This window comes from Anarhichas minor, unplaced genomic scaffold (genome assembly GCF_050575085.1).
Source record: "Anarhichas minor isolate MPS153535 unplaced genomic scaffold, ASM5057508v1 ptg000023l, whole genome shotgun sequence".
NCBI lineage: Eukaryota > Metazoa > Chordata > Actinopteri > Perciformes > Anarhichadidae > Anarhichas > Anarhichas minor.
Window position 1 is genome coordinate 4,939,768 of NW_027466469.1, and position 23,072 is coordinate 4,962,839.

The following is a 23,072-nucleotide window of genomic DNA, read 5'->3' on the forward strand; positions in this document are numbered from 1 at the left end:
GCTGGCTTCAAAGCAAAGAAATCTGCGTCGCTGCCTCCTTTCCCGCTGCGCTCTCTCTCACACTGAGGCTATCCCGGGGCTTGGAGCAGACATGAGAAGGCCGCTCATCTGATTCGTCCCGTGTTGTTTTGAACTGTCGCTGAGGCAGGAGTCTGAGGAGAAAGTGGGCCGGGTCAGGAGGGCGGAGGGGAAAGAAGGGGGTTTCCTGTTAGAAATGAAACGTGGCCACAGGCTGTAATGTAATAACAGTAGCCGACAACAGTTGTGAGCAGAGGTTACTGTCAGACAGAGAACTGTACTGTACTTTACGAGAGGAGCATGACAAGGACTGAAGAACAGAGAGCCACCGTGACTTTTTATTTGATTGGATTAGTTTAGAGCCTATCCTTCATCAATTAATCAGAAACTTATTTGGGGGAATTTATGAAATGGTTTTGCCCCTCCCTCTCTTTTATTCTCTGGCCTGGTTGGAAACTAAACTGAATTAATACAGGGATGCGAAAAGCAGCCCAAGAGAAGCTTAAAGCTGCACTGATTAAAATTCCTTATTTTAATAATGGATCCTAAACGATGTGCAATTTAAAAGAAACTGCTTGTAATAATTACAACCTACCTGCAGTTCCCCTCAGCCTCACCATTTCACATGGATTGTGTTTTACAGCTCACAACTTCTACCTGCCCACACGCACCACATGGCCGACAGACACAGTGAGCGACTAACTGGTGATCATAGTGGAGCATTTAGCAGCTAGAGAGGCAGGTGGAGACCAAACAGAGCTAAAAGGAGAGTGAATGTTGGACATGCGTACGGTGACCGGAAACACGTCACACATTAATGTTCTGCATCTGCAGGATGGATGAATGGGAGGGGACATGTGAGCCCCAGGTGGCCAAACTAAATGAATTCATGTTGCTTTAAAGGGGATGTATCATGCTCATTTTCAGGGTCGTACTTTTGGGTTTCTACCACAACAAGTTTACATGCTTTGACGTTAAAAAAAACCCATTATTTTTCTCATACTGTCTGTCTTAAATAAACCTGTATTCACCCGCTGCCTGAAACGCTCCAGAAAAAGCCCAGTCTGCTCTGAATGGCTTGCGAGAAAATGTTGCTGCACCTTTGCAAAGGTATAGGCCCAATCCCAAAGTCCCGCCTAAAGCCTTAAACCCTGAACCCTCGGGGACTGAGCTGAGGTCAAACGTTAAACGGTTGAGTGTGAGAGGCTGCAAAGGGCTTCAAATGGTGTAAATACGAATGGGACAGCACTTTGCTGCACCATGTCACGTTACCATGACAATGTCATGTTATGTAAAATTGTGAGTATTTATTTTATACTTTGTACTCCCTGATTTGAACGACTCGCACGTTCTTTTCTGTCAAAAGAACGTGCTTTATTCGTTTTTGTCAGAACAGCTGCAATAACAAAATGAAATGTTGGATGAATAAATCCCATGTGCTTCCACTGGTAACCCCCGTGTTTAACCTCACATTGCTATGAATTGTGGGTAATTCCCTTTACACAAGGTCTGCATAAATGCGGACTTACGAAAAGTGTTCATAAAAAGCTCAAATTGTCTGCGAGATTTGACAGTGGGACAGTCAGCGGGCCTCAAAGTCCGTGAGTCCATAAATGTGGAGATTGGGATGGGGGGGGGGGGGGGGGGGGGGCAGTATATTCTAATGAGAACTACTTGTGACAAAAGAAGGGGAGTCAATTCTGAATGGCTTGGTTTGTGGGTTGCTATGGACTCCAGATACCCACATGTATTTGCACAAGCACTGAATAGTCAAACAGGGTCTAAAAACGACTGAAGGACACAAAGACCTTACAACCGGAATGTAGAGCTACACATTAAGAATGAAAGGGACTGAAAGCTACACACAAGGATGTATGCTATATATTCAAGTCTGCAGCAAGTGAAGTGCTGGCTTCCAACAAATGTGCAGCATACATGAACGCACTGTAAACCTGCAGAAGGTGTGAACAGGGGGAACCCTGAACACAGTAGATCTTTCTTCCCTCGGCTGTGACGAGTCACTCAGCCAGCAGGTCAATCCAGCACCACCACTGTATAAATCCTCGCCCTTTGGTCTTTGACTTCCTCGTGTTCAGGGCTGAATAGTTTGAATGTTTCTGGCTGAATCCTAGGAATGCTGCTATGCTCTGATTGGCTGCCATTAAGTAGAGCCAAAGATCTTTGTAGCTTTTCCTGCTGCTGCAGAAGCTAAATCTGCTTTAAATGCTTCTCAGTTGTGCAGTTGTTTCCTACTGATCTTGGTCTTTTTAAAATTTATTTTGCAAGTCAACAAACATAGTATAGGATTCCGTCTTTCGTTTAATCTCTGATACCAAACAATGGTTGAGTTTAGCAATTAGTTTACTCTGTGTGCACTCCAGATGAGATACGCACAATTAGACTACTGTTTGCTGAGGGCTTGTTAATCGTCGTGTGACACTGCTGTGATATGCTGCCACTTAGTGGTTCATCTGAACACATGCTTTCCATGGGAGGTGCTAATTGAGAAGATGTTACTTTATTTTGCTCATGACATAGATTGCCTTAACCACGACAATGAGATTCATTATGTTGCATGATTCCCAATTGGGAAGAAAAAGAGGGGGAAAAACAAATGATCATTGGTCTGAACCATAGTTTGATTTGATTTTTATAGCACGTTTCATTTAACAGTAAACTCAAAGTGTTTTGCATTAAAATGCATGTTTATAAAACCCAGTCACTCAAAGACAGCAAGGAAACAACATCCGCCGTACAAAAGGTGATATTTTATACACGCATGCAAGTTCATCTTTTTTCAAAAATGTTAGATTCAGTATATCGTGCGGCATTACAATTACGATCATTGCAGTTTGTATGAGAGAGTTGGTTTGTCCTCTATTATACAACTGTAGAGCGGAACACTGGTACATTGTCTTTATAAGGACGTATCACACAAACTGCCACCTTATTTAGGTTCCCTACTGACTCCTAAAACTATTTATTTCTTTTGTGTGATTTCTTGTTTTTGAGTTTGTTGTTTGTTCTTATTATGCAGCTGTCTTGGCCAGGACTGCTTCAAAAAAATGTATTCTGAATCAGAATGGGAAACATTTACTGGTAAAATAAAGATTAAAAAAACAAAACATAAACCACAGACACACAGACACACTACTGAGCATCAGTGATATATATCGGTGAGGTGGGGCTCCTACGCAGAGTCCACAGGATACTAAAAAGACAATGCCACCCCCTGCCGCAGCCTATTCACCCTTCTGCTGTTCACTTCTGACCTCATCCTCCGTACTCCACCATCAAAAAACAATTAGACAAAGGCTTGCAACAGCTTGCATTGTGTTGCTGCAAAACAGTGTTGTAGAATGACAATAAATAAACCTTGACTCCTAGAACAGTTGATTTTGTGTAGGAATATGTTTGGTCATTTGTCAGTGAGTGGGTGGGTGGTCAAAGTTTGACAATTGCAGAAACTATTATACACTTTGCTTGTAGGCAGTGCCATTAATATGCTCATCACTGCTGCAGCTATTCCTCACTTTCTTCCAGGTTAGTCGTTCTGACAATAACCAAACAGCTCTCCCATGTGGACAGTCTGCAGCCTTCTTAGTGTGAAAGAGTTGGTTTACAACTAAATTCTATTAAATGATTTGCATCAAATATAGTAAAAGGAATTTGCCTTATGTGTGTGTGATAGACTGGTGACCAATACAAGCTGGGATAGGCTAAAAATCCTAAAGAGAGTGAAGAAGGAAGAAATGCAGTATGGGAATATGAGGCTCAGACATTAGAATGCTTCCCCCACACACCTCTTTGCTCTCATTCTTGGCATGATGTAATTATAAACAGGTGCCAACCAGATTCTCCCACAATGGATCTGCTTCTAAAACGCTAAAACGCACTGAAATGAGTTAGTCCCTACTTTATTGACCAAATCAAATTATATAACCTGAAGTAGCTGTGATTTATATTGAAATTGAAATATTAATTAATTAATTATTTGTTTTAATCTTTTACGTAATTCTTTTTTAATTAAGGAGGCGCCCTAAAAGATTTGTTTTGATTTCTTATCAAACTATAAAAAATAAAAACTGATTGTTGGCGACAGAGACTGTAGCAACAAGTTGCAAACCACAAGCCTGCTCTGGAGAAGCAAACAGTAGGCTAATTTTATCTGTAGAAAATGTGTGACTGTGTGGCATTTTAAAGTAACAACTAAATAATAAACATCACAACCAGAGAAACAAGACAGGAAGTGATCTCAGCGTGAGTTCGACGACACATTTGAAGAGTCGGAAACATCGGAATTTTGATTGACATACACAAACAAGCAAACAGGTGATACTTTTCGCTTACATGGGGTGCTGAGAGAACATCTAAGCCGCTTCATAGAGTGAAACAGTGCAGGTTACGTGGACCTATATTAAATAACATTTAATATCACGTGAGAACGTCGATTTAAATGCTCCATTTTCTGTTTTTGTTATTTTATTTTTTTAGATATTGTGATAATAATAATAATAATAATAACAATAATAATAATAATGCTAAAATGCATCACTTACGTGCATTTCTGCATTGCAAGTCAAATAAAAAAAAGCTTCAAAATTCTACAATAAAAAAACAACAGTTTATCGGATACCAACACACAAAATACCTATTTTGTCTTCGAGTGAACGCCCTCAGAGCCACTTAGAGGCGCGACAGTTGTCGATTATGAGGTGTACGAGGGACATTGAACGCAACATTATTTCCTGTTTGAAGGATATATCGACTGTACAAGCCAAAGGCAGTTTAATGTATTTTATGTCAGGGTATTTCCTTGACACTCAGTTTGAAACTTGTTTCCTGAGCTTTGGCACAATAGAAAGCTTACCGGCAATGTTTTGGGAATATTTCGACGCGGCTCCGCGCCTCGGGAATTCAGCGGGCGGCACGAGCGAGGTAATGTTAGCAGGCGAGCTAACGAGAAGCTAGCTAACAGCTAACTTACACTTGCAGCTAACTAACTTACGTTTAATGCCTTGATTTGTCTGTCTTCTCGTTTGTTTAGACACACGTGCAAAACACGAAAGTGGCATTTGAGCCCCAAGCGGAGACTTTACACTGTCGGGAGATAACCGGGAGTCGGTGTTGACGGGAACGAAACTAACGTTATCATCAACAAGTGGTCTTTTTTATTTTGCACTGTGTGGGTGCCGGGGCTATCTGACAGTAGGACCGGTCGCTCCGGTCTGAGTGTTTACAGCGCCTCGATAACGCGTGTTATGTGACTACTTTGACCTAGCTGCCGTTATCTCCGTGGGTAACGTTTATCAGGCGTTACATAACGTTCATCGGTAATCTTTCTCCCTGGCAGCAGTTTTGATGCTGTCCTATTTTTGTCCCAATATCCGCGGTTTTAACATGACAGATTGTGTGAGAGGGGGGGAGGTCTCCAACCCAGCAGGTCTGGATGAGTCAGGGCAGATTTACTCTTCCCCAAAAGAAGCTTACACACACTTGTTGAGTGATCAAAAACAGCAAAAATGCCAAATGAAAATCCAGCAACACGTATCGGTCAGTGTTAGGATATTATTGTCACACAGCAACATGTGTCGACTGAGTGACAATAACTTCTTGTGTGGCTCTTCTTGGCAATATGAGAAACTCTCAGCAGTTGGGATGTGTATTGCAAGAAATGTTGTACACAAAGCCTGCGAGGGGGAGATTTACAAATGAAGGCTGAGCACCAGAAGAATATAAATCCTTCCCTTTGCAGAAGCAGCAGGCCCTCCATGACATGTGAGAGTCACTGCACGAAAACTTGCGTGTGCAGCTGCACATCTCCATGCTGGCATTGCATCGGAACGGGTTGTCGAGAATGTGCTCTAAGCTAGATTATTGAAGTCCCACAAACATCACATCATCAGTGTATGGGGATCTGGCAACATCACATCATCAGTGTATGGGGATCTGGCAACATCACATCATCAGTGTATGGGGATCTGGCAACATCACATCATCAGTGTATGGGGATCTGGCCACTGACGAGCTTGATTCTTGATTATATGTCTACACACTGGTGGGGGAGATGTAATTATTGTTTTGTTGTTCCTGCAACCAACCGTGTCGGCAATATGTCTCTCTCTTTGTTGTTTCCAGTATTGATCTGATTCCAGCATCCCGGGTATGTCTTAAGTTGTAAACATGCAGTTATCTTGATCATTACATTAGGTCTGTGTTGCCTCGATGGAAGTTTACTCAAATCAAGGTTTTTGTGTGAAGTCTGGTTGTTCTGCTTCCTGGACAGCAACAATGTTGCCAAGATGCCAACACATGTCTGTGTTACTGCAAATATAGCAGAATTGTTGACATGCAAGACCGCGATAGCAGTAAGGAATGAGATGATGTGAGGTATGAGAGGTCGTAATAGGAAAAGCACAGGTGTATTCAATAACATTAATGATATGGTCTTGTATTGATAATATGCCATCGTTAATGTTACCAATTTCACCTGTGCTCGTCCTACTATGACAAGTCAAAATGTCTGCCGCTAAAAAAAAAAAAAAAAAAGGACCACCGTCAGACTCTTTGTTCATCGTCCACCAGATCCAAACACTACCAAACCGTCACAGGAAGTAGGTTTCTTCCTCTGTCGTCTCTCCCAACAACTGACAGCAGGACGAGGAGCACCGGCTCTCTACGAGAAACTTAATAGTTATGTAGTGCTTGATGTTTCTAAAAATATCCTCCAACACCAATAGCCTACATAAATACCTACCCTGTACCCACGTTTGGGTTCACTCTCTCTGCCGCTGACAGCGTGAACCCAACCCGACTATCATCCGTTTTTTTATCTGCAGGCAAGCTTTTCCTCTGGTGGAAAGAGGAGCCTGTCACCGGTCCTCTGGACAACATGTAATTATGTGACCCCCTTCAGAGGTGCACCCAGCTGAGTTGGCATATTGGAAGGATTGCAATTAATGCAGGGGGTTGAGATTGACGCACTCAAAGTGGGATGCACCAGTTTTCCCCTTGTCGGCGCTGGCTTATTCCAGGCGCAGATGGGATCGGGGGCGTAGACTCTTGATGCCACAAAATGAAACGCACCCTAAAAGAATCAAAGGGAGTAACACATGAGGGACATGTCAATCAAGCCTGTTCTGTACACGCCCACACAGCCCTGAGAGGAGGTCTAATCAGCCTAAGTGCAAACACCTGAATGTGTGTGTGCACCACAGGTGTTAACCTCAGCATAGGATAGCTGAGCATGTGCAACAAAGAAAAATGTAAAGGCTGCAACAAAGCCACTGGAAAATATCAAAGAAAAGGCTAGATGGGAGGGGGGGTATCTTAGCTGAGATGAGGGTTACAATTAAGGCAGTAACGTAAAACACAAGCATGAGTAATAAAGCTGCTTTTCTTTTTTCATTGGGCCGTGTGCGACCTACAGTTTACCGCTAACTTTTACAGCAGTCCCAATAAAAGCTGGTCAGCTGTCAGAGTAATCTAATTGTTGTTGTTCATTGTAAGGCTGCATAATATAGTACGTAGGTTATAATCACATATATTTGTTTGAAGTTTGTACAGTAGCAATTACATGGTAATTGTGGAGTATTGACAGGTCTGCAGTATTTAGCCAGCTCATTTAATGTAGAATGCCTTCTGTAGTTGAACATAGTCAATATAATGTTCTCTGTGAAATGATTCGGTGCTTTTGTAATGATAACATTGAAAAATAGTGATTTTATTCCCACTTTCTCCTCATGCAAGGTTGCCAATCCTCCCAGCAGCTTTACCTCGGCCGCTGTGGTTTGAATTAACTTCTCCATGAACGTCATTCTTTGCCTCTCCACTGTGAGGGGCATTTCACTTTCATGGCCATGATGGTGTTTTGCTGCTCTTTAGAAGCCAGATGTGAGCAAGATGTATGGCCTCCGCTAGGCCGAGTCAGAAGCCACATCACAGTGCCACACACTATGGGTGTCCTAAGAAGAAAAGGATTTATGATTAGCTGTCATTTCCTTTTTTTCTGGCTTATCGTGAGTGATGTGACCGTTCTTGATGTGACCAGGTTTCATACCATCGACCTAATGAGAATAGAACCACTCGTTACCGTCTGAACAGCCTCAGTCCCCGGAAAGCTAAAAAACCTGGACGGTAGGGGGGCCGCCAGCCTTTAATATCCACTCCAGCTCTTCAAGGAATGGCATGGAAGGTGTTTGACTTCATCCAGCTGGTAATGAAATCGCTCTTTTTGTTCAGAAGGGTGGATGGTGGCATTATCATCCTGGAAATTGGGCACCACATGGGGGGGGAAACCGCGTTTGTACCAGACGGTGCACCTGGGCTTGTAAAACAGCCTCTTGTTCCTTGGCTGTTGAATATCCATTTACAGCAATTCTGCCACATTTCTGCCCGTACGTTCAGGTATCCAACGGCCTTTGAGGTTTGAGGGGTTTCTTCGGCTTTTTAAAGATACAGGCGAGGATGACTACGATCAAGTCTTTCCATTGAGGAGCGATGGGACTTGTGAAAATGTACCACTTTTGTGCCGTGGGTCCGTGAGTCTGATGATTTTTCTCCTCTAACTTTTTTTTGTTTTGTATTTTTCCCCAGTGAGAGACATGGACAACTCTGTCACCCTGTGGCAGTTCCTTCTCCAGCTCCTATTGGATTCCAGTAATGACCAGCTGATCTGCTGGACCAATGAGGAAGGCGAGTTCAAACTACTGCAGGCAGAGGAGGTGGCCCGGCTGTGGGGAGCCCGCAAGAACAAGCCCAACATGAACTATGACAAACTGAGCAGGGCCCTCAGATACTACTACGACAAGGTAAACACGTCAAACCCTCTCCCCCTGTCCGATGCACAGCAAGTGGGTTCTGGGTGATCGAAAGTTCATTCTTTTGGTTATACACCACACAATGACTATGCTATCACCACAAGACCAATATCGGTTCAACCATTAGCCAGCTGTTGTCTGTGCTCCACCTACAAATGTGATTGCAAACAGGCATCTTTATACTGAGCCAAAGAGAGTTGGAGAGAGGGAAGACCTCACTCAGTTGGTTGTATTGTGACATGGTTGTATTACTTGTAATACACAAGCTGGTACATTGTAGTCAGACAGCAGTCCAACACTGACCAACAGCTGTTAGCAGATAGTAAATAAAGGTCCCAATCCCTCAGTTCTGCTCTTAAGAAGATCACATCAAGAGCTTAGTCGGGATCATTCAGGACCGAGCATGCGGCCTGTTTGCTAATGTTAGCTCAACAGCTACAGTGCACACTGACAACCACAAGTGTGGCTGATACCTGATATCTTCACATTTAGTTGTCAGACACAACTCACCAAATGTTTCTCTTTATTACCCAAAGTAGGCGACTACATATCAGTGTTAGGATTTTATCAATACTAGTACTATTATCGATACCCTTATCGGTTCTTTTTGATTATTTTGTGAGGAAAAAAAAGTATATTTGAAAAATAATCAGCATTGTTTTATTAATCGTAAGTAAACAAATAGTCTTTCTTAAACTGCTAAGAAGCAGAAATGTTTAAATAACTCACTATTGTTGACTATACTATTTTAATGTCAACAACACATGTAAATGTGAGAACATTCCTACAGGGAGGAGTATATTATTATTATTATTATTATTATTATTATTATTATTATTATTATATAAAGGTATATTTGGAGTTGAGAGCCTCGGTCATCTCCCGACAGTAAAGAAGCTTTTATTGTTAGGGTGTGTTGGCTGGAGTGGTAGTGGGACTAGCAGCTTCAACACTAACTTATAACAACATAGCTGCTCCTCTTATTAATAACAATGTCTCAAACAATTCAATACACACTGACTGACCTCTTAGTTGTTACCTACATCCCGTTGACTCCACTGTTGAGAAGAGGTGCAGGCCTTTACCAGTAAACAGCCCTCTGACCCTGGTTCACCCTCTCCTCTGTCATGCTAGCTGTAGCTGCTAGCGTGCGGGGTCCTGGGCTTTACTATCACTGAATGTGTGCTGCAGTATATCGCCTGATTGTCTCGGTAAAGACAGCTGATATTGTGCCCCACTCCCTTTCTAAAAGATAATGAATGAAGTGATCAGATGGTTTGTCATGCGCGTAATGCAATCATATTTTTTAAATTGTCAGTCATAATTCAACCAATTACACAACGCCTAAGTTACATAAGCAGCATCGTGAGACTCTGGAGTGGATCGCTTCCTTTGCTATTTTCAAAGAACAAGTTAATGCGTCTCAGAACGGTTCAAGTCGCTGCTCAGCGACATGCGGACGAGAGGGAGAGTGCTGTCCGTCTCCCACTCTGCTTGTGGTTTGGCAGCAGCACAGCCTGACCTCGTGGGCGTTGTGGGCACGGCCGCGCTGGTATGTTTGGCTGCAGCGTGAGCGGCTGCTGGTTGGGTGCAGACAGGGAGGACAGAGCTGTCCCACGTACAAGGCCTTTTTTATGTGGTCTCTCTTCTATTTTTTACCCCTAGTGACTCTGTGGTAGAGGCGTACTGCGTGAGGGAATGTCTTGTTTATGCTCACACTGTGTTTTCTGGCTGAATAAAAATAAATGTATTTTTATTTTTTTTTAAATTTTATTTACCAAGAGTATAAACTACCATATCTGCTTTTCTGTGTGTTACAGAACATCATAAAGAAGGTGAACGGTCAGAAGTTTGTCTATCGCTTCGTGTCCTATCCTGACATCCTCAAAGGAGAGGTCCCTCCCCGAGCAGAGGGCGGGGATGTGGGCGCTGGGGGCTCCCCTCACCTGTTGAAGAGGGCCGACAGCAGCCCGCAGGAGGGGGAGTCAGGTGACCACAGTAGCACAGCAGCACTGGGCTCCAGCAACAAGCAGTCGAACCGCAACGACTACATCCACTCCGGCCTGTACACCTCCTTCACCCTCAACTCGCTGCAAAATGGACGCCAGCTCTTCAAGTCCATCAAAATAGAGAACCCGGCAGAGAAGCTGGCCGACAAGAGAGGTGTCGCCGCTGCGGTCCAGAGCCGGGAACAGTCGCCTCAGCCGCAGCAGCCGGCCGCTCTGCCGTCCGTCATCAAGTTTGGAAACGCCCCTCCGAAGCCAGCACCAGCACAGTCCACTCGGGTTGCCATGGAGCCGACCCTGATGTCCCACCACTTGGATTCCCTGCGAGCCCCCCACCAGAGGGCCGGGGACTTCCGCGCACACTCCTCCCTGCCGTCCCAGTCGTTCTACTTGTTTGAGCACATCCGCCCAGGAGAGCCGACGTTCAGCCTGCCGGACCTGATCTCGGACAGCCCGTCCCCGAGCCTCGTGCCCGACTCGTCCCAGGAGCTGGTGATCGACAGCGACATGGAGTCGGGATCTTCTCAACCCGCGGATGTTCAGGCACCAGAGCGCTCAGACGCTCAGGCGCGTGAGAAGGCTAGTATACATACAAACGCATCTCACACAATGCTACTCTAATAATAGGACAATGACATTCTAAAGGCCCTGAAAACACATGTTCTCTATCAGCTTCTGTAATCTTCAGGGACCTAAATTAACCCAAAGTTAGAATAGTTTGGGTTATTTATTTCACTCTATGTTTTTGAATGAATCACACTCATGATGTCACATATTCCTGTGCACCAATCAGATTCAATTCAATGGTAATCTGGTCGTTTACTTGCATCAGACCACAAATCTGATCAAAACACACCGACACAGACGTGATGAAGTAGAATGGCTCAGTTTTTGAGTGATGCACACTTAATAAATAATAACTAAGTCAGTTAAGATGTTGATTTGATGATTCTTTTTTCAACTTTTAACCTGCAATAACTGATTTTTGTCCACTTGGAAAAGAGCTGTAAACTAAGCGTGGACGTACTATTAGTTAGTTGTTGTAGTGAACAGGTCAGCAGACACAGTCGTGTTTCTTAGTCTAATATCAGTTTTCCTTTTAGCTCTGGTGGGTTTCCACTAACTCCTGAGGGAAACAAAGTGTTTTTTTCTCTTTGAAACAAGGCTGTTGGAGTACAAGAGAGAACCAAACCAGTCTGTTGTTCCACTTCACTTCTGTTGTGACAAATGTGTTGGTATATTTTTTTACATTGGACCACAGCATTGCCAGTGTGCAATTATTTTGTACGCACAATGTTCCAGATGAAATTAGAATCCTCCAGATTACAGTTTCTTCTGATACCGTTAAACTGTGTCTACGACCTAAAGCACACGAACACCTCTTCTATTGACCCAGATATTATGGTAGGACCAAGCATTAAAGCAAAAGTGAATTCATGAGCCGCGTGTAGAAACTGTTACCCGTCTGTTGTCCACCAGGTGGACAGTGGCCTTGGTTTGTCCGGAGACGAGACCAGTTTCGTGGACGCTGAAACCAGTTCGTCGTCGCTGAACAGCAGCACCACGCTCAGCACTCTGAACTCGATGAAGTCACGCAAGCCGCCGAAGATACTGCAGATCAGCCCGCCGACTCTGCTGGTCACCGCCTCCGACTTCTCCCCCATGAACCTCTGCAGCCCGTCTCTACCGACGGCCTCTCTCACACCAGCAATGCTGCAGGTGAGAGCGTGGACCCGCCCTCCTTCGGGAGTGGCGTACATCTATGGCCCACTTTGATAGTGCGCCATAGATTAGAGTGCTACAGTACTGCATGAGTTAAAATCAAATCTTTACTGCATTTACAATGAAGTGTATTCTTGCGCTCTGCATTAACCATCCATCAAGACATGTCCTAGTAGGCTTGTTGTTTCATTATGATTCAAATATCCAAACGAGTCATTTACCGAAGACAGATTTGTGGTTTAGATCTTAGATCATAGAAGTTGTACGGAGCATAGTTCTGCCTGTTGAAGCAGTTTAGATCCTTTCTTTAACGTTTGTATAGACGTAGTAAATAATATGAATAGGAAATAGGCTGCATATGACAGGTACCAGGTGTCTGCTGTGCAGTTATTTGTCTAACTGGACAGAACCCAGAATTGGCATTGCAGAGAACGTCCAGCAGCTACTGATCCTGACCAGCAGGTGGCAGCAGTGCAGCAGCACTCTGTGATGCCTGGCTGTTGGGTTTTGTTTGTGTGGTGTTTACTTGTTCCCGGTGATGCCATTTGCTCAACACATGACTGTGTGTGTGTGTGTGTGCTCCTGCTGCTACTACAATTTAAAGTCTAATTAGATTAGCTGGTTCAGACAATGCAGTGTTTATTCAGCAGGTCAGGTTTGATCACAACATCTAGCGTCAGACTGCCAGTCAGCTCGCATATGACGGAGTTCCTCTCTCTGCTCTGTCTCTGATTGGCTTTAGGCTTGTGTCCAGTATCTTCAATCTAGCTCACCAGAGTTTCTAATTAACAGGTCCTCAACTTGTTTATATTCACATTAATCTCATGAGCACATGGTAAATTGGCTTTTTTTCATGGATGTGGCCTGGTAGCTTTGTGGGAAGACGTCCCGATGCCTAATCCCGCCCACTAAACTTTTGATTGGTCAACCGGTGGAAAGAGCATCACCACCATGCCTATTTGAGTTGCTGATTCAGAGGTCTGGAACATGGCTAATAGTGGTCCAATACTCATTTTTTAACATAAACACATGTAAACAAACGTTTTTTTTAAGGATCCCTCAAAATTGGTTGTTAAAGAACTGTGATCAAGAACAAACTGCTCAGTCTGTCCTCTTATGAACAAACCTGCATCTCAAAGCCGCCAATATCGGCCATGCTGTCAGCACTGAGTCTGTCTTGTTTGTCTCCCCCCTCCCCCCTCAGACTCCCACTCTGCTGCTGACTCCCAGCCCTCTGCTGTCCAACATCCACTTCTGGAGCACGCTCAGTCCAGTCGCTCCCCTCAGCCCCGCCACGCGACGCCAGGGAGCCCACCTGTTCCAAGTGAGTAGACTAGAGTCTCTTTTCAGTTCTCTCTATTCGTCCAACTCGTCCTAACACACACTGCTCTGTTCCAGTTTCCGTCGGTCCTCACCCCTCAGTTCCAGATCCCCGTACACAGCCTGGATGGGACCAACACGCCCGGCCCCATCACCCCAGACCCTCAGAGGACATAGGATGAACAATGTCACCGCATGGCAGCCAGACACCATCCCCATCTTCTGCTGCCCCACGTCAAGGACAAAGACGTGGGAGCTGAGTCATTGCCATTCGTCATCGCTCTGGTGCTTTAAAGTTCACACTACAGTCAGACGTGCAGAGGGAGGGTCTGGAGAGACGTCGGCGGTCCGGGTTTGACACATTCGGTTTGTTTTTAGAACCTTCACACCCAGACGTACGCTATCCTGCACTCGCACACATTAACTCCATCGCCCCTCATGCACGTATGGATTCATTTTGTTTGACATCTTGGGATCCTCAAGTCCCAACAGTTCCAAAGGAGGGAGGAATCTCCATGGCAACAGTTGGCGCATGTGGATCGGACCCTCGGCAGCGACAATCTGCTTCACACACGGACACGCAGACCACATATCTGAATCTTTCCTTTTACAGATTTTCCTCCTCGTCTTGGGCAACAGTGTTACTGCCAAAAGAAGATGCTGACGATGCTTCTGTTCCTTTTTTGTGCTCCGTCCTTAACTTTTACTCTCGTTGAAGGGTAGTGCTTTAACCTGATGATGTGCACGTTTACCTGCAAACGCTGTTGTCTTTTACCCAGCACTCGACCTCGACTCACCTGCCTCAGTGTGAAGTGTTGGCTAGCTAGCTTGTTGTGACATGTGGCCATAATCTGATCTTAAACCTTTAACCATGCCTCTATGTAACTGTTCCCATGTGTGTGTGTGTGTGTGTGTGTGTGTGTGTGTGTGTGTGTATGTATATATACACACACACACACACACACAGTAGAATAGCCCCTCCAGCCAGTCAGCGTTCAGGTGAGAACAGAAAGTGAAGCCATCGACTCTGCAAGCAACGGCTCACAGATCCTGTGTTTGTCACTTCTCTGATGTTGCCTTCTTTTAAAGCAGCTCCACATTGTTGGAGGCAGCTGTGCTAGAATACTACTTGGCTGGTGAGCAGTGACTTCCTGGAGGTTATCCGCTGGTTGCCTGGCAACTGCTCTTGGCCAAAAAGTAGTTCCAGCACACCCGTAAAACCCGTTTTTTTACACATTTACGTGATTTAACACGTAAGTTTAAGAGGTGTTTTAAGGTGGAGCCCGGCTAGCTGTTTCCCCCCTTGTGAAGTTAAGCTAACCGGCTGCTGACGCCCGCTTCGTATTTACCATACCATCCCCATGATGATCATGATTCCGTGAGAAGGGTATCAGTCTTATCTAACTTTTAGCAATATTTCTTAAAATGTCGACCTTGAAACCTTGATCGTCCACAGCTCAGCTCTGTATTCTTTGTTCTAAATGAATGGGCTCTGATAAATGTTGCTTGCAGCGTCAGTATTTGAAATCTCAGACGGAACCTCCAGATCTATGTGGCTAAACTCTCGACAGTCTAGCCTTAACCTTTGCCAAGCCTTAGCCATCGGAGACATGTCCACCTTTACTCCAGAGGACTGTACAACAACACCTCCTGGAGCATCGGAGCAGCTTCCCTAAAGCCCCTCCAGATGATCAGCCATGAAAGGTTCACACCTGTTTTTGTAACTTACTTTTGAAGCCATAAGTCTGAGACACAGACTCGAGACCTAGATACCACATTTCTATACTATTACATGTGGAAAATCGCACTTGTTTACATGATGCTTGGAAAGTGTTTCTTTACCCAAGTGTCCCTTTCTAACCCAGGGATGGATGACCGGCGAGTCTTACTCAACTAACAGACCCACCCCCCCCCCGTCACATAGATAAACGGTGCCTTACCACAGCCGAGCCCAAGTCCAGCTCCCGAATGCGAGTTGTATCATTTACCCAGTGCACACGCGTGTTTCCTGTTTGTCTTTATGCCGTATCTTTGACCAAACGAGAGCCCCGGAAAGCTTGGGGCTATTTCTTTGCGGCTCACCCGCAGTGTATCATATCGAAGGAACCTTTTCGGGATGCATAACTGTACATACAGACTGCAACATGGCTTAATATGCAGAGCGTGTAAATCTAATCGGGCCATGCTTTTAGAGTTGGCAGCCATGTTTCTTTCCAAACTGCTTGTAAGTGTTTTGCGATTGCAGATTTACTCAGAAAGTATATATATAAATATAGATATAAAACCTGTTATTTTTTGTGTAATCTTTGATTTTCCTGTGACACCGATAGAACTATAAGATTGATTTCTATTTTTGTAAGGGCCAGATAGACGTCTGCTATGTTGGGCTTCTCTTTGTGCGTGTGTGTTTCCTCGTGTCCTTTTCCTCTGGTGTATTTGTGGTGGCATTGGCTACATTTTGGGAATGAAAGCCTTATGGGGAGAAATCTGAATCTGTTTTATATGTAAAGTGTTTTGAGAGTGTCGATATTGTACACGCAAATGTCGTGATGGAACGTTTGCACTTAAGACTTGAGGGGGTTCCTGTAATATTGGATTCTGTCGCTTTTCTACGACTCTGATCTCCTCTTTGATGAAAAGCGTTTGCTTAATGACACATGTATATTTTCCCAAAGGGACGATAAAATGATGCACTTCGTATTTTATACAGTAAATCTGACCTTTTACAATATATAGCAAACACTTTACAAGGATCTGTGATTAGGCACAACCACAACATATTTATTTTTTAGAATTTATAGTACAGCCCAGTAGAGTTGGCAGCCTATATTGCATTTTTGCAGTAACTTTGATAAAGAACCAAATAGCTAATAATAATAATAGCTAATTACAACCCCAAAGCCCATTTGAAACCTCCCTCCAGTCAGTCTTGTTTTAGCATATTTCTTAATTTGTACCTTCTGATGATGTTTTCCCCTCAACCTACCCTGAAATGTAAAAATCTCCTTTGAAAAAGAAAGTTTTTTGCTTTGGTCTGTCCCGTTTTCTATTTGTTTGATGCTTTTTCAGATGTTTACAAGCTACTTGTCTTAAGTGGCATATTGATGTTTGAGAGGTGTAGAGAAATTGTTTATAGTGGGAGAGATAGGTGAGACCAATAAAAGATCTCTTCACTACTTACGTCTCTGTATTCTGCCATTGCATCATTTATGTTATTAATGTCTGCCAGCAGGAAATTACAACAGCAGCACTAACACAGGGCTGATGTGAGTCCCATTTCAACAGCAGCAGCCGAATGTGCTGCAGATGTTTCGCCATAAACAGAGCAGACATCATCACTCGCATTCATACTGGAAAAGGCAATACTTGATCGTTGAAGTGTCTTTTGAATCACGCTGCAGCAGAGAAGAGGTGCTGCAAGAGATGATCGTGACAAAGAAATGGAATTGACCCTCGTGCCTCAAGTGCTCTGATGCCCTTAGACCAGGGGTCTTCAATGTTTTTCAGGACAAGGACCCCCAAACGGATAGAGAGATAGAGCGACTATATATATATATATATATATATATTGTATAAAATTGTTTTATATTAAATGGGCCTAGTACCGTGTATACCTCTTTATTGTACATTCAATACTAAGCTATTCAAATAATACACAGGTTCATATATTCATGTTTTTATTTTAAACATGTGCAAGGTACAGTGAGTAGGGAGGCCGTGCCACTGCCATTTATAAACATACCTTGTCAGCTGAAATCAACATTGTCTGTCAATTGCATGGTAATCATGCATGCAAGCTATTCAAACTGATGTTTTCATTTTAAACATAAATGTGGAAACGAAAAATTTGTGATGGCCTGTTAGTGCCACTGCCATGCATAAAGATACCTGTTATCTTGCATACAATACTGAACTATTAAAATAATGGACACATTCATTTTTGGGAAAAAAATAAAATAATTGTCTAATCAACCAAAAATTTCGCGGACCCCCTGTTGAAGACCTCTGCCTTAGAGGACCACAAGAAACATGTCTGTGTCAAAAAGTGCCATAAAATGTTCTATATTAATATTGTTTTGCACTTTCACTGAGTTAAATTGTTTAACCAACATCAGTCCTGATCATCACTACCCAATAATAATTGATTTTCAGAATTTTAACCATTTGAATTCCATGTCAATGATTAGTAACAACACTCTGATTTCGATGTGTGTGCAGGAAACCAAGAAAATAGCATGTATTTGCCCCACAGGTACAAAAATGGTCAATCTGGTGGAAAATACTAAAAGCCAGAGCTCTAGATTGAAGGCTTGATCAAATAGATTGCATGATGTTATGCTCCAATGGCTGTGGGATCAAACGTTATGATTTTAATGGATTCCTAAGAGGACAAATTTGTCCTCAAGTGTCTGTATTTAGGCAACACTTTATTATAAACTAATTATAGGAGCCCAGGACGAACTTCCAGAATTCGCAATTCACCCGTGCCAAATCATGCCATATACCTTATTATACAATGTAGCCAAAAAGATCAAATGTGGTGTCGGGCACAAGGGTTATGTCAAGAACTGGACCGTCCATCGAGCTGCTCGTTGATCGTCAGGCTTGAAAGTAGATTTCTTTAGGTTACAAAATATTCGTCTGGAGGAGGCCAGGATGGAGCTCCTGTTCCGAGGCTGGGCTAAGACGTGGAAACGTCCAGAGATGGTTCTTCCCATGCTCCCTTTCCGTCGTCCACAGCAGAGCCGCTTGGCCATTTGTGTGCTCTGGTCTCCCCCCTCAGTCTCTCAGGGACCCCCTCGCATCAAGATCCTCCCGTCTCAGGCTTCTCTTTCATGTCTGTGTTTTGAGACGAATCTGAGAATGAAACGGTGTCGATTAGTTTGACTCAGCACAGAGATCGATACAAGAGGACTGACACCCGGCGGGCTTTTGATGAATGCTGCCATTTACACAAAAACATTAACATCCTGATCTTCTAAAGCAATGCACCTTTGCATCGTGACCTTTACCTTGAAGCCATATTGACTCTTGATGCTGTACATTGTATTCATATTGATTATGTAGCAACATGTGGTTGGTTTTTCCTCTGAGAGCTAATTTGACAAAATTAAAGTGGCTGAAAGCTCCTCGTAGCATCAAGTTGTACATCACCAATAGCATATATTATTTCTGTCTTACTGTTATGGCCCTTTAATAACGTTACAGCCAAAGCAGTCATCACCTCTATTACGATCCCGCCATAGGCGAAGGACTTGTGTTTCATTAGGATGCACGCCACTAAAAGAAGCCTGCGTTGTCGCGTTGGCCTTCTCTCTGTTTGGTAAGCAGAGATGGTTGTCCTTAAAGTATTGCTTTCTACTCCTTTACCGTCTCGTGTTCGAAAGACTGCTACCAGCCGGAAAGTCACATAAAAAGTGTCTGTAGATTTTTCTACAGATTTTCTCGCTTGCATCTCAAATGAGGCACACGCATTTGTCATCCACACTGGTTACAGTTTGGTTAACTGTGGAAGAACCAACGATAAAGTGTGCTCAAATTGTTCAAATACAATTAAAATGTGCCTACAGAACTGAACACTTTTAACTGTAAGTGGCTGTATCATGGCACATGTAAAAGCCTTTCTTTTATTTAACTATTTTTTGTTTAATCACACAAGGAAATGCTGAATGAAGGTAATATTTTTGAAGAAAAGAATCACCCGTATGTGATTTAGCTCCTTTGTGGTGCCTTCCATCTCCCCATTAAACGGAGGACGGCCCCTGTGCATTTACAGACGAATTCGTTGGAAAGCCTCGACTATATGTAGGTATATATATATGTTCTTTTTTGTTGAAAAAAAAATAAAGGTGTGACAATTTACTGGGGCAATTCGTCACAGCTGCACATTCTGTACACCCACTTATAAATCTGTTGTTTAATTTAATTTGAGTAAAATTACACTAGACTCTCGAGCTTGCTCTGCGCATGCGCAGCACCATCGTGCCATTTTCCTAATGGAAGAAATGGAAGAAAGACCTATGGAAGAAGGATGCAACTAAAAGGTAAGTTAAAAGTCAATATTTGAAAGCTTTAATTATATTTTATATGCCTAAAATGCATGGTGCCATTGCCTAGTAAGTGAAATGTTAATGCCACAGATTGCTGACTTTGTAAGCTAACCGCTAGTTACATTACAGTCATTTAGCAGACACTTTTATCCAAAGCGACTTACAATTCAGAGTCTATCACATTTCTACACCGTATGCACAACTACGGGAGCAATTTTGGGGTTAAGTGTCTTGCTGAAGGACACATCGACATGCGACTAGCGGAGCCGGGGATTGAACCGCCGACCCTCTGATTGAAAGACTGCCCTGCACTTAGCCACAGTCGCCTAGTTAAGTGCTCAAGAATGTTGCGTTATGTGCCCGCATTTCGACATATCTGACAGTTCAATGTCAACTTGTGCCCTAGCAGTTGCTAGCACAATTTCCAGAGCCAAAGTGTATTATGTGTAATGTTGGGCCGCTAAATTAGCTTTAGTGAGCTGAAGTTGGTCGCACAGTTGCTACTGCATTACAGGTTATCATGGTCAGTTCTACATGGGGTGGACCACACAATTTTTGACTATTTATTTAGTTTGAGCGTTTAGTGGTTGGTAATTATTTTTCCGTCTTTTCGCTCCATTTTGACGGTTCCCCCCAATAAAATGTGACTATGAATCAGCTCCTCTCCTGTTAAAATAAGTATGATTTGAAATATGATTCGAGATTACCAGCTTGTCAATTTTCTGCCTGATGTGTGTTTACCCGTGCTGCAGTGTCTGTGGCAGTGCTGGACATAGAGGAGCAGCAGGAACAGGCAGAAGCCGATGAATGATGATATTGTACAACACAACAGGAAAGTGTAACTGCCCTGACTGTGGATCACCTGCAGGAAGACACACACAAACACAGTGGGATTTTATTTCAAATGACTCTGTAATCAACGCGCTAAAAAGCAGTGTAGCCACTACAGAACACAGAAAAAGTTCTTACTGATCCAACAAGCAGCTGCAGCACCATCTCTCCTGTGCTGGCACTGGTCACCAGGACAGTTGTAGCACAACCTGAAACACACAAGAAATAGACAGACATTATCTACAGTAAAGGAGAACTAAAAATGACTATTCATCAATATATAAATCAGTAAATACTAGGACTGCCTCTAAAAAGTCGATGATACGAGTCAACAGTTGAGAAGACCCAGAGTTGACTTTGGGATGGAAGCTTTACCTACTGTATGTCTTGGCTGCTCTGATGCTCTCAGCTGTGGTGTAGAAAGTTAGTTAAGTCAGCTCGACTACTTCTGCACCAGTTGCTGGTTAAACCTCTTTTACTGCCACCCAGCATTGATTCTGCTCTATTGGCCTTGCTAGCTATATGACATCGGGAGCAGGTGTAACAATACCAGTCTGCCAAACATCCTGTGGTGTGCACACCACCAGCAACGCAAAAGTAACAGAGCGGAATTGATCCTGTGACCAATTGTGCTTTACAGTGAGGTTAGTACTACCTACCGATGTAATATTTAGAATGTGTACCTTTGTAGTCTAGCATGTCTTCTGTAAAGGCCAGCATGGACGGGAACACGCTGCTAATGCACAGTCCCAAAACGCAGGTACCGATGAAGAGGAACACACTGCTGGTGTAGAAGATCAACAACAGGCACTGCACAGTTATGACTCCGACCTGAAAGAAGCAAACAGAAAGGCAGTACAAGTGAGAGAAAGATTTGAACTCAACAGAAGCCTGTGTTCTACAGTAAACATCCAAAAGAACACAGTTATACTTGCAGAACTTATATATCGAGACTACAAAATGAGCCAAAAAGCGAGCACTTCTTGACCTAAACTCTGAAATTGACATCATCTAATCCAGATTTTGATGAGATATACTGTTTGAAATGCTGTTGTCTTTTTTAAAATGTTTACTAGTGTTTTAGACTGTTGTGTATTGCAGTTCAGAGCTCTGCTATACAGTGAGTAGAGCATCAGTGCAGCCCTCTGTCCATCTGACGAGAAAAAAAAGAAAATGAATTCCTAAAATTAGAAAAAAGGAGCAGCCGAACATCAAAACATCTGTTGCAGATTTGGAGAACATTCAAACTCCACAGCTTTAGTATTGACTGCTGAGTCTTTAACATCTGACTAAATTAACCGCATTTAGGAATGTAGTTTTAGAAGAAAACAAGCACATGTCAAGTTAAAATGTACATCAATATAGTAAAAAACATACGTGTTTTAATTGTTTAATTGTTTAATTAATTGTTGTTTGTAGAAGTGAATCTGGTACCTCAAGATTGCGAGTGAATCGCACCAGATTGCTGTGAATGAATGAAAATTGACAGACATTTCAGGAATGTTTGCTTTCTGCTTTCCTACTTTGTTGACTAGTTATATTAACTGGTGTGTTCTGAACTTCAGGGACAACACTGAAGACTCCATACAGCACTCAACTTACTCTACCATATGGCAACAAAGGAACATTTAACGGGACAATATGTCCCCAAAACACAACTTCCAGCTGCCGAAACCCGGGATTGAACCAGGGACATCTAGATCTTCAGTCTAACGCTCTCCCAACTGAGCTATTTCGGCACAAAAAGGGTGCCTGGAGTGGCGCTCAGACAACATACAAAGCATCTGGAAAAAATTGCCGGAATTTCGGGAATAAGCAACGATCCATGAACCATCAAGAGGCTCTTGCACTGTCGCTTAGCATCGGACTAGCTTAGCTACAGTTTACAATTCAAAACAATCCAACACTGAACTTTCCATACAGGCCTCAACCTCAGGGTGAGCACATAAGGGAAGCGAGTGAATCGCACCAGATTGCTGTGAATGAATGAAAATTGACAGACATTTCAGGAATGTTTGCTTTCCTACTTTGTTGACTAGTTATATTAACTGGTGTGTTCTGAACTTCAGGGACAACACTGAAGACTCCATACAGCACTCAACTTACTCTACCATATGCCAACAAAGGAACATTTAACAAGGCAATATGTCCCCAAAACACAACTTCCAGCTGCCGAAACCCGGGATTGAACCAGGGACATTTAGATCTTCAGTCTAACAGTCTCCCAACTGAGCTATTTCGGCACAAAAAGGGTTCCTGGAGTGGCGCTCAGACAACATACAAAGCATCTGGAAAAAATTGTCGGA

At 43.3% G+C, this 23,072-nt stretch overlaps 2 protein-coding genes and 1 non-coding gene across 4 annotated transcripts in view; 1 reads left to right on the plus strand and 2 right to left on the minus strand.

Annotated features, from left to right (window-relative positions):
* The first annotated feature begins 4,735 nt into the window (after positions 1 to 4,735).
* On the plus strand, positions 4,736 to 17,065 carry elk4 (ETS transcription factor ELK4). 2 transcript variants are annotated; one of them, XM_076096686.1, is made up of 6 exons: positions 4,736 to 4,956; positions 5,066 to 8,828; positions 10,658 to 11,422; positions 12,323 to 12,562; positions 13,770 to 13,889; positions 13,964 to 17,065. In XM_076096686.1, exons 2-6 carry the CDS (start codon positions 8,622 to 8,624, stop codon positions 14,060 to 14,062), a joined length of 1,431 nt encoding a protein of 476 aa, XP_075952801.1. In that variant the 5' UTR covers positions 4,736 to 4,956; positions 5,066 to 8,621; the 3' UTR covers positions 14,063 to 17,065. The 2 variants fall into 2 exon arrangements, with proteins under 2 accessions (XP_075952801.1, XP_075952802.1); XM_076096687.1 differs by having other exon boundaries at positions 8,614 to 8,828.
* A 1,624-nt stretch (positions 17,066 to 18,689) lies between these two features.
* Positions 18,690 to 23,072, minus strand: part of slc60a1a (solute carrier family 60 member 1a) — a 156,340-nt gene continuing 151,957 nt past the window's right edge. The window contains exons 7-10 of the mRNA XM_076097002.1: positions 21,450 to 21,597; positions 20,905 to 20,975; positions 20,677 to 20,797; positions 18,690 to 18,742 (exon numbers count right to left, since the gene is read on the minus strand). Coding sequence (XP_075953117.1) covers positions 18,690 to 18,742; positions 20,677 to 20,797; positions 20,905 to 20,975; positions 21,450 to 21,597 — 393 coding nt within the window. The remainder of the gene's footprint in view (positions 18,743 to 20,676; positions 20,798 to 20,904; positions 20,976 to 21,449; positions 21,598 to 23,072) is intronic.
* Positions 22,433 to 22,505, minus strand: trnaf-gaa (transfer RNA phenylalanine (anticodon GAA)). The gene has a single exon. It is a non-coding gene; the product is annotated as a tRNA-Phe (tRNA).